Genomic DNA, 12,350 nt, shown 5'->3' with positions numbered 1-12,350 from the left:
TTTTTGAGTAGCCCAACATTAAAAAGCAAATAAAACATTGCCAACAAAGTCAACGAATTCCTTACCCAAGTTCTCTGAAGGCAATCTCCATGGAGGCGCTGTAAATAAAAGAAATAATGATTACTAATTATAACTTTTCCTCTTTTCCATTTGTTTAAAAGTATAATCAGTATGCACATCTGTTTTAGCTTCATTTTCAATTTGGACGTTATTTTAACATACAATAACCCTATTAGTTGAGTTATTAGTGTCATTGCCTTTGGTGTTGGATGCAAAATTTGATCACCCTTCACAGATTATGTACTTCGAACTCGGTTATCTCTACATCCAGGTGCCTGAGTGACGAAAGCAGAGATAAAGAAAGACCGAACAATACTTACTCAATTATTTGTTATGTTTGTAATCTTCAGAATGGCATAAGCTTACATGCAACCTCAATTACATATTTGTCCCAGACTCCATATTATTATTGGTCGGTTTATATATTTATGTAATTATCCGATATATATGTATATTTAAATATTGAACTATAATCAAATAACATTATATTACGATCAGTATAGAATTAGGTATTGGAGATAACGTAATTTTGAGCCTCAATCTTTCTTCCAAATTTATTTTCTTCTTTTTCGTTATTAATTTATTGCGAATGTATGCAGCCAGACTTATATTTTAATTATCTAACTCACTTCCAATACATGAAAATACGAATAGCAACTTTAAGACACAGTACTAATTACAGTTAATTTAACTTATAATTATTAAGTGGGTATGACTCCAGAGGAATACATTTCCAATTTTCCTTGCTCTGACGGACATAACCAGGTTCGCATATGCAACCGTTTGTAGGTGGATAGCATCTCTTCTCTTCTTGATTACAATACGTGTCGCAGCCAAAAATGTAAGGAACTTCTGCCTCTGGGCAGACTGGAAAATGAAAAAAGGGACTGTACTTGAAATGTATTTATATATAAATTGCGAAACAGTTAATAAATAAAATATTTTTCCATGCAAAAGAATAATTGATTTCTTAAATTACTAGCATTCGCCGGGGATCTCGTTGCCATTTCTATACACTAACGTCAGGATGAAGACAGCGGCTGGCATAATATTCATATAATACCTATATCCATACATACATGTAACAATGCAGAAACGGATGCGTCAATAAACGTATATACACTTGGAATTGTCACAGAAAAGTTATTCTTCAACTTGCTAGTTTATGGAAAGGTAAAGCTGTAACGCAATCTAAAAAAATGAACTTCCTGTTCAAATGTTTCAAATGGTGGCTAAAGCAAATGTTGAAAATGGTGGCCACTAGCATTGATATACTTCCAAGTATGAGTCTTACTGTTTTCGGTGCCACGTCAGAAGGACACGGACAGAGGGAGAGAACACAAATGCCGGAGTGAAAACGGCCTCATGGCAAAAGGGCCTGTGTCAAAATGGATCCGCGTCAAGAGGGCCCGGGTCAGAAGGACATCGGTCAAAATGGCCCCGCGACAAAAAGCCCCAAGTCAAGAAACCTGAGATATAGCCTGAAAAACCTCAGAAGTATAAGAATATTTATTAGATGAAAAATATTATGTGGACAGTATCTGATTAATTTGTGTTGAAAGAACATACATGTGGAAAATATATAGGGTTAGTTAAAACTATTATGACAGATCATCAATAACGATTCGCATGGACGGAGGAAAAGTAAATATTGCATATGAATATTGATGCAAAACTGCATTGAATGGGGTATGGAATTCATGGCAAATACTTTGGATTCCGCTATATTTGATAGTACACAATATTTTATGAATAGAACGGGGAGTTTGACACATCAATTTAGAGAAGAATCTTCGCAGATATGAGAAAAATAACTCATTTTTTAAAAAAATATATTTTCACTCGTTGCGAGATACGGTGCTACGTTTGATATTTGTAACTAGTAGACCAAAGTATCTGGACAGGCAACGAGACACCTACACGCAGAAAAGTAAAAGGTTGCAGGTGTGTGTTGAAGCAAAATCTGCACTGAGTGAGGACCTGGACATAATGACAGCCATCTTGAATTCCGCCATATTGGTTATCACACAATATTTTTAAATGGAAAAGAATATGTATGGCACATCAATTTCGGCCTGGATTTTCCGACAAACGAGAATATGACTCATTTTATACCAATCCTCGTTATTTTATGATGTAAGTGTGTATGTTTCACATTTGTGTGTAGTAGACAAAACTATCAGGACAGTAATAATGTGCGAGTGTTGCAAGAGGAAAAGCAAATGCTGCAATTGTGCGTTGTTGGAAAAACTGCATTGAATGGGGATGTGGACATTGTTGATCACATAAATATTCAGATATTAAACAAGCAGCTATAAATGTCCCTTAAGTTATTTTATCCCTCCAAGGTAATACAGTTAGTATTTAATATGAAACACACAACGATTTATAACTTTCTTTAAGCATTTCGGCATCGTTGTTACAATTTTCCCGGTATAATGTGGGGAAATATTGTTGCACGCTGTACGTAGAACGCTTTCACCATAAGTCGTACATATTTCCCTTATGTTGCAATTCGTTCCAAATTTTCTCAGTGGTTTCAAAGCCGGTACTGTGGGGTGGGCTTTCACTCAGTTTTGGACAGTTTTAAAACAATCATTTATTTATAACATATACTTTGTTTGGAATCAATATCTTGATAAAATTAATAGTCCAACTAAGAACGTTAAGATTTATTTATCTTATCAGAATTTCATAAATACACACTAACTCTCAACATCTCACTGAACATATATAACCCAAAACAATACACTTCATCGACCGTACTTTACAGTAGGCGGGAAGATCTTGACATTTATCTCTGCATTTACTTGTCAAATACTATTATTCTATCCCCATATTCATGCAGGTTTGTATTAAATTTTTCGATAAACAACAGAATCCCACCAATTTTTGGCTTCATTTTCGAACGCTCTAGAAAATTTAAGTATCTCATAATACTTAATTTGGATAATACATAGTTTCTTTCTAGGAATTTTACCATTATATCCTTCACGTACTATCTCGACATGGTACGATACACTGAGCAGACAAAACATTGTTACCACTCACTACTATTTGAACGAAGTCGTTGATCTCTACCGAATATTCAAGTCTGCATATTAAAAGCATTCTCTTGCTTAATTGTCGTTAACTAACAATTAATCACAAATATACTTACTATTAAAATGAGTTATAGTTACTATTAACATATGTGATAACTTCACAATGTTTTACAAACGCAAGCAAGCGAACAGAAACTTTAAGAACACAAAGAAGCTCTCTTTATTAGTTGTCTTTCCAATTATTAGTTGCCTGTCTACTAGAAACAAACGTCAAACGTAGCACACACTATATCGTAAATGAATAGCGGTTGGTCAAAAGTCGGTCCAGATTATCGTTTGTTGGAAGATTCTAGCCAACATTTATGCGACACAAATATCCCTTTCTATTTGAAAATATTGTATGGAATATAAATGTGGAATTCAAGTTGGCTGCGATGATCATTTAAGGCAGTTTTAACACCAATACTAACCTGTAAAAACTACTTTTCCTTTGTTCACTTGTCTCTTTGTTACTGCCGTGTCATGATACTTTATTCTATTACATACATATGTCAAACACCCTGCCTCTTAAACGGATAGCTATGTGTCAAAAATGAGTTCACATTCTCATTTGTGGGAGTATAAAGCCTAAATTAAAATGTAAAATCACAGACTTTTTCTTTAGAAAATGTGCTATCTGCAATATAGAAGAATTCAAGATGGTTTCCATGGTGAATGCACTCCAAATCAACGCAGTTTGTCACCAATTGCAACATTTGATTTTCCTCCGTCCACACACATCATTATTATTGTTCTGTCCGAAAAATTTGACTAGCCCTGTATGGAGATCAACATGTATGTTTTTACAACAAAATTAAAGAGACATTTTCAAGGGAATATTCTTCTTATAATGGGTGTTTTTTTACTTTGATTCAGGGGCAGAAATGGAATTTTAGAAGTAAGGGTATAGTCATTAATAGATATAGTCCGATTTTACTATGTCTCGAGAATACAAACTCAGAGACATGGATAAAAGCAAACTTACATTGAGAACCAACTTAAGCGTTAGCTATTGTTGCAGAACCAACAGCAAACCAAACAAACTTAAGATCACCATTTAAGTTTTTCTTTGTTTCTAATAACCACTGATATTTTTCCTTCTATTTTACAAACACTTCTACTTACTAAGAGTACACTATCCCCTCGTGCATCTTTGATTTCAACTCCTGTTTTAATTTCAGGCTTTCTAGACATGGGACCATTTCTACCCGGGCCTTTTTCATTTGAGCCTTTTTGTCGCCGGGCCCTTTCCTAGCGGGGCCCTTTTGAATCGGTTCTTTTGACGCGGGGCTCATTTGACGCGTGGTCTTTTTGACTCGGGTCCTTTTGTCGCAGTGCCTCTCTGACCCGGGCCGTTTTGACGCGGGGCCGTTTTGACACGGGCCTTTCTGCCCGAGCCTTTCTGACATAGAATAATTGTAAATGTCATCCATCTTTTCTAATTATTCTATCTTATATAAGTTTTTACGTGATTTACACACACAAAAGAAAACTTCTTGTTCCCTTAACGTTAATATAAATCAACGATCTCGAAAAGTAGATCGCACCAATATTTTCGTATATGTCTAATGAATTGTTATCGGGGCAAAAAATGTGAAAGTTGCTTCTTTAATTTGAAGTTTCCAGAGGTCAAACTTTCCGGAATAAACCAATTCCAGTGTTAGGGCAATGTCGGTTTTTAATTTTCTTTTTCTGTTAATTGCTGATAACGCTTCATTATTATGGGTCTCGATATTCACAACAACAATATGCAATTTCAACAATGAAGAAAAACAAAAATGAAAAATCGCCAGTCCACGAATTCTTGAATTGGTTATGAAAGTTAAAAGAACTCTAAGATTAGATTTCTAGAAGCAGCAATATAGGCGTAACTAGAGGGAGATTGAAGGAGGCCTAGCCACCCCAAAAGTAAGGCTGCCCTTACAATTGTTTTACTTAATGAAAGTGTGATAAATTCACCTAAATTACACAAAACCATTTTAGTGGCTTATTTATTCGACATATTTCATAGTAACTATATATACGTTCACCTATCGATCTTTAAGGAGTTTGGTTTCGTAAAACTCCTTCATATACAGGGTGTTTCAAAACAACATCGACAATGTTTGGGACAACAAAATAAGACAAAAATATAGACAAACCTGGGTGCACAAATGCTTCCTTTAGAAGTTACAATCTGCCAAAAAGATGAAAAAATGAACTTTGAAGATCCATAGTTTCAAAACTATGGGTCCTTCTGTACTCGGTTCAAGACTTCACTTAGGAACTAGTATGTACCCTATCCAAACCTCCATATTTTAGAATCATAAGACACTCACACAACAATTTTTGTTAAGAGATGTTGGCTACGGGCATATAATATGAAGTTCTCACCAACTACCTCTATAAAAATTGTTGCAGAATTACAGCAGGATTGTAAAACATTTACTTTTAGATAGGGAACATACAAGTTCCTAAGTGAAGTCTTGAACCGACTAAAGAACCCATAGTTATGGAGCTATGGACTTGTGAAGTTCATTTTTTTCATGTCTTTGGCAGCCTATAACACCGAAAGGAAGCATATGTGCACCCAGGTTGATCTATGCTTTCTGTCTGATCTTGTTATCTTGAATTGCCCCCCAAACGTTGTCGGTGCTGTTTCGAAACACCCTGTATTTACCTCGTCCGTGTATGTGTTCTTCCGGAAGACAAAAAATTCAAGAACTACAGGGTGTCCGAGAAGTTCTTCCCTGAAAACAGAAATTGAAAACTCAGGCTAGATATAAGATAGAAATATGAAACTGGTGTTGAATTGTTTACAAACTATAAAAGTTTTTGTCTGTGTTAGGTTTGTTCTCTTTTACCAAGTCTCAATTTTATTTGTTTTAGGTTTGTAGTACGTAAGTAAGAAGCCCAAGAAGCCATGCCAACCAACCAGGAAAAGGCACAGTGTGTCCTGTGGTACCATGAGACACGATCACCAACCACGGTGCAGAGACAGTTCCAGACAACATTTGGGAGGACTCCACCTGATGTCAAGAGCATTAAAGCCTGGTATGAGAAGTTCAAGAACACAGGGTCGGTTGCTGACTTTCCGAGGTCTGGTCGACCAAGAACCTCAGCAGACACGGTGGAGGCTGTGCGGCAGTCTTTTCTGAGAAGTTTTAAGAAATCGGTGCGCAGGGACTCACGTGAATTACAGATGCCAAAAAGCTCTATCCATGACATTTTACACAAACGTTTATTGTTTCGTGCTTACAAAGTGCAATTCGTTCAGGCCTTGTTGCCCGACGACGGTACACATCGATATGACTTTGCGGTCGAAATGCTATCACGTATTGAGAACGATAATGGTTATCTCAGACGAATTGCCTTTTCCGACGAAGCGACATTCTTTGTCAGTGGAGTAGTGAATCGCCATAATGTACGCATTTGGGGTTCAGAACCCCCCAGGGAGGTCAGGGAGTTCACCAGAGGCAGTTCAAAGGTGAATGTTTGGTGCGCGTTATTGCACGATCGAATTATCGGGCCATTCTTCTTCGCTCATGTGGAAATGTACTGATGTGACCAAAACTTTTATAGTTTGTAAACAATTCAACAACAGTTTCATATTTCTATCTCATTTCTAGCCTGAGTTATCAATTTCTGTAATCAGGGAAGGACTTCTCGAACACCCTGTACTTGATGGATCATTACCAATTTTGTTTCAAAATATAGAGAATGAAAAGTTATGAAACTAATTTGTTATTAGAATCATCTACTCAAACCGGAAGCGGTTCAAACAAACCATTTCAAGTTTTACTGTTGATCGCTATACAACAAAAACGGTTATAGATCGTGATAAGCGGTATTCTGCAATCGATTAAGCGCCTCAAGGGCACGTATTAATTCTATACGCATCTCCTTACTAAAACAGCAAGTGGTTCAAATTCATTATAACTTCCTGTTTCAATAATAACTTATCTACATACAGCAGAAACAGTAAAAGAAAGAAGCACCCTACTTAATGGATCATCACAAACTTAGACCAAACTATAGACGATCAAACCGGAAAAATAAACCATTTCCGGTTTTACCATTTATCGCCATAGAGCAAATGGTAATAGATAGCGAAAACCGAAGTGGTTCTAATTCACAATAACTTCCGACTTCAACGAAAATCGATCCACTACACCTAAAACAGTAAAATGTAAGAAGGAGGGTTCTTTTGGAAGATTAAACGTCCGAAGAATAGCTTTAATCTCATTCGTTAATCTTGTACCAAAACTTGAAGTGGTATAAATTAAACGCTTCCAGTTTCAATACTTATCTGAAAAGAATAAAATTTTTTTATATATATCGAGAAGCAAGGTTACTAGACAACAGGTTGCCTCTTAACCATTCTGCACGGTCATAGGCTGTCCCGGAATGACGTCACTTACAGCCCCGTGAAGCGCGCAAAAAATTTGTCGTCTGTTTTTTTTTCCACTTAAGAATAAGGAAGAGGGTCTTCGTGTGAGAAGTCCTATACTGAATTAACGTTACATAGTAAACTTCTTTTTTTGCTTGCATGCAGAATCAAATTTAAGTGTCTGTGATTTACTACATACAATAATGATCGGGAACAGAATTTATAATAATAATTGTGTTTTACGATAATATTTTATTGTTAGAAACCTTACCTCACTGGACAAGTTTCCTGAGTTTTTCTCCCGTTTGTCCTGAGAGCTTCCTTCTCTTTGTACAGAAACCCTTTCTGTTTTGCCAAACTATTCAAAAACTTAAATTTGGCATATGTTCTCATTCGCACAAATGTAGTCACTATTTCAGAATTCACATTAGCATTACTCCCACAAATAATCCTCTTTAGACATTTCATGGTATATTTTCCCATACGCACTCTTCTTCCCTGGTCAAATGAAAACTGTTCTTGCATATCTTTTACACACGAAAGCACTCTTCATTGGGCTATGTGAGATTGCCATGAGACAAGCTTTGAATCAGGGGTGTAGCCAGCACACTTATCAACGAAGAGCCCGGCATTTTTGCGAGGGGGAGAAGACAATTTTCGATTTATCAAGCCAAAGAAAGTGTTACAGTTAGTGACTTTGAGGCCTGAAAAAACCGAAAATTTTTCGTTTCCGTCCGGAAAACCAAAAACATTTTTTGAAGCTTTGGTTTTTGCTTTTTCTCCAAAAATATTATGTACCAAGTAGTTTTAATTATGCTTAACCAAGAACTACAGCTGCGGGCCAAATATTATGCCTTTGGGCATAACTATTACAATTTAAGCCCCCTTGCATAGAACCTATCTACATTCCTTGAAATTTCGCTTAATTTCTTTAAGATTTCCTGACAAAAATATTTATTTATTATTCTTGTTAAAACATTATACAAAATCACATATTAGCATAGATTGACAATTATTTTAAAATATGCCTATGTAAAATATTTTAATGCTTCATATTGGACATGACCCGCAGAGGAATACTGGATCAATCGATTGTAGCAAATGTGGCAGCAAGCTCTACATTTGGTCATTTCTTACACAGAAGAGATACCATACTATTCGATCGGTAAATAATTTACCGATTATTAATTATATGTAATTTGTTATTTTTAAATAACTGAAGCGAGATAATCTGACGATCGTGTTTTAAAAGCTAGTCATTTCGGTGGTCCAGGAAAAAAAAATTCTGGGGTCTGGCCTCGGTGCCCCCCGTGGCTGCACCACTGCTTTAAATCGATGATGGTGAAGAGTGATGAACGAGAACATTTTTATTGTACTGATTACTTAAATGAGGGTGTATTTTTGCATATTCTTTATTATTATTATTTTTATTATTATTAAGATTATTATTATTATTATTATTATTATTATTATTATTATTATTATTATTATTATTATTATTATTATTATTATTATTATTATTATTATATATCTTTATTATATTATATTCTATAAAAATTCTGTAATCTTAAGAAAACTGACAAGTTCTTTTAATATATTATCGGGATAATTGTATTTATAGTACAGACGTATAAATTTTAATAGGTATGTATATTTTTATAGTATATTTGTATGTTTGACGGCATCCTTGTTTTAAGGACAATTTTAAGGAAATTGACTAACTATTTTAATGAATAATGAAGTAATTATGTTTATCGAGAAAAGATAGAAGTCATAAAATTATGTATATATTTTAAGATAGATAATGACCTCCTATCGTCGAAACAAATGTATTGTTAATATTAAAAGGAATATAAGATGTGTGTTATAACCCTTAGTTCTATGACTAAGTGCTGTATTTTTGCTATCTGGCTCTTCATGGCACTAAAAATAAATAAATTATTATTATTATTATTATTATTATTATTATTATTATTATTATTATTATTATTATTATTATTATTATTGCAAGCCAACCTGCTATATACGCCAGTCCAGCTTCTTCCATTGCTGATTGTGTCTCAATGGAGCACACTTGACTTAAGCACATCCTTGTTCTCGGTCATTGTCTTCAGCATTTCATCAGTACGTAGAACACCATATTTTAAAAGAAATTTACTTAAAATAAAGTCTTTATTCTCGACAGTATTTAAGTTTTTGTTAATTTTCAGTACGCCAGGATTATTGTCTAAAATAATCATTCTAATTCTATTTAGTGCATCTAAAACTGTAGGATGATTATAGAGTTCTCAAGTGTGTTCAAAGCGTTTGGTCTACGGGTGACGTATTACGATCTTCACAGACTCCCTCCGAACTTAAACCGAAGTGTTTCGAGGCGACCTGTTCTCTAGTAACCTTGATCGAGAAGCGCTTTTTAGAATCGATTTAGTGGTTCAGTAACTGGTTCAATCGCTTCCGCCCATATTCTATTTAAACTGAAGTGGTAGTAATTAACACTTTCGGTTTCAATATTGATCTCCATACAAGTGGAATAATAACTGATACCGAGAAGTAGTTTTATAACCAATTAAGTTTCTCGATAAACATTCTCTCTCTACTCTAAACTCTTTACGAAAAGCTAAAGTGCTTGAAATCTACTACCATTTCTGGTTACAGTACTGAGAAAATATTTCACCATACAAACCCAACTCCTTCACGCGGTGTACACGTGGTACTACTGCTTGCTTATTTAGATTTCTTTCTTTTTGCTTCCAGTTGAAACTCGTACAGTATACAGACTCACATAAAAGAGTTTGGTCATCCCATGATTAATCTGATCTCACTAATGTCCTCATTTAACTACTAGCCGTCTACGAGAGGAAACATTTGCTAGCATGTTATCTTTCCTATACTGACCGACCTATATGAGAAGCGCTTGCAATTCGAGCATGAGATAGTTCGACTGAACATTATAAATTATCTTTATATAGAGACGACAAAGAAATATAGAGAGTGAGAAAAAGATGGTTACTGAGAAATATCTTAAACGAAGAAAGCTGAAGGTACAGAAATAAACTTAACTGACACCATATCGTAAGTGCACCTCAGTACATAATCGAAAATAAGCCATCTTGACTTTTAAATGCGGAATTACAAATTATGATTTTAGGTGAAGTGGTAGCAATGAATGTTACGAAAAGACCATGAATGATGCACAGTATCTGGTTATTATTATCGATGTTACGAAGAGACCACTCTTCCGTTACAAAGATAACTTCGACCCCAGACTAGATTTCCTTACAGGTCTCTATGTAACGTTTTCGACATCTATCTGTCTGTCTCCAAGTCTGTCTGTCTATCAATCTATCATATTGTATCAAACTTCAATTAATATATAATTTCTTAGAAATGGTGACATACATTTTTCTTGGTGGAAAGGATGCGAATACATGCTCTAGGTATTGAAACTAGGAAACCACAGAACAGAGTATAGGACTTTATCTAATAGAAATAACTAATACATTGTCTTACCACATTGTGATGGTGGAATGCATTTTCCAGTTTTCTGGTTCAAAACATAACCGACATTACACGTACATATTCTCTTAGAAATAGAACCTACTCCGACGTCGGTCAATACTCGCAAATCTTGACAAGAAATTTCGACGTCACTAGGATCAGTAGGATCAGTGGGATGTTCGTTTTCTCCACATTTAACTGTAAGAAATAATAAGCAAAATCAATATCTTTCGAATCAATTTCTACAGGCAATAATGCTATATCTTGTAGTATTTATATTTTGAAATATATTTATTTTTTACATAATTTTATATTATCTTAACCAAGAGGCTAGGGTCACAATCACCTTCACCAGATATTCTTCCTTTATTGTCAGGTCATTTGCAGAAAATTGAGCATTATATATATATATATATATATATATATATATATATATATATATATATATATAACAAATATTAAGGTAGTTATATTTGAATGTGCTCTATCATCGGGCTAAACACTATAAGATTTATGTACAACAGAAGAGGAAGAAGAATTATTGATCTAAGTGATTATTTAAGGGTTACACTATTTACCTTTATGTCTGTTTAAATGACAATATTTTGAAATTTTTATTTTCCACCGAAATGAATCATGTTAATTCTGTAAATTAAGGACAAAATTCCAAAATTATATTTCTACTGAATTACTGAAATATGTAAAATAAGAGGGCTGTACATTACGATTGGTCTCCTGAAGTGTGATAAGAGCTAATAAAGAATTTCAATGTTGCTAGCAATTCCATTGGTTTTTGTATCACAGCTGACTGGAGATAATGCTATGGGAGATACCTCCAACAACTTCTTGTCAACATACAAAGGTATACACTTTGCATAAAAACATGTGAAACATTGAAAATAAATTTAATCGTATTTTAAACATAGTTGCGAATATAGTGCTTTCAAATCAAATCTGGTGGTCTTAATGAGTGTTGGAACATAGTCACTTACCCTGAGGGAAGAATGTAGACTGAAAATAATAAAGAACAAGATCCAGAGACGTATATTTGGACCCAAGAAGAACGGGAATGGGGAATGGCGGAAATTTTATAACGAGGAACTACATAATTTATACGGTTTACCAAACATTGTTAGGGTCATCAAATCTAGGAGGCTCAAGTGGGTCGATCATGTAGCCAGGATGGGAGTTATTAGGATCGGTTTCAAAGTCCAATCGGAAAACAACCATTAGTAAAACGTAGGCACACATGGGAGACGTAGGCGCATATTAAAATGGATCCCGCAGAAATAGGAATACAAAGTAAAAACTGGGTCCACTTGGCTAAGGATAGAATTTAG

At 34.8% G+C, this 12,350-nt stretch overlaps 1 protein-coding gene across 11 annotated transcripts in view; it reads right to left on the bottom strand.

The window, feature by feature from the left end:
- LOC145694440 (zonadhesin-like) overlaps positions 1–12,350 on the bottom strand; it is an 86,973-nt gene that overhangs the window by 42,953 nt on the left and 31,670 nt on the right. For 9 of the 11 annotated variants that reach the window (XM_081770666.1, XM_081770665.1, XM_081770674.1 and 6 more), the window contains 2 exons: positions 11,023–11,208; positions 66–98 (listed from right to left, as the gene is read on the bottom strand). In XM_081770666.1, the coding sequence (XP_081626792.1) occupies positions 66–98; positions 11,023–11,208 (219 nt within the window). The remainder of the gene's footprint in view (positions 1–65; positions 99–11,022; positions 11,209–12,350) is intronic. The other 2 variants (XM_081770669.1, XM_081770675.1) reach the window with 1 other exon arrangement.

The sequence above is a fragment of the Thermobia domestica genome, chromosome 9 (genome assembly GCF_964235325.1).
Source record: "Thermobia domestica chromosome 9, izTheDome1.hap1.1, whole genome shotgun sequence".
In the NCBI taxonomy this organism is placed as follows: domain Eukaryota; kingdom Metazoa; phylum Arthropoda; class Insecta; order Zygentoma; family Lepismatidae; genus Thermobia; species Thermobia domestica.
The sequence above is the reverse complement of the archived record's forward strand: the minus strand, read 5'-3'. Positions and strand labels throughout refer to the sequence as shown.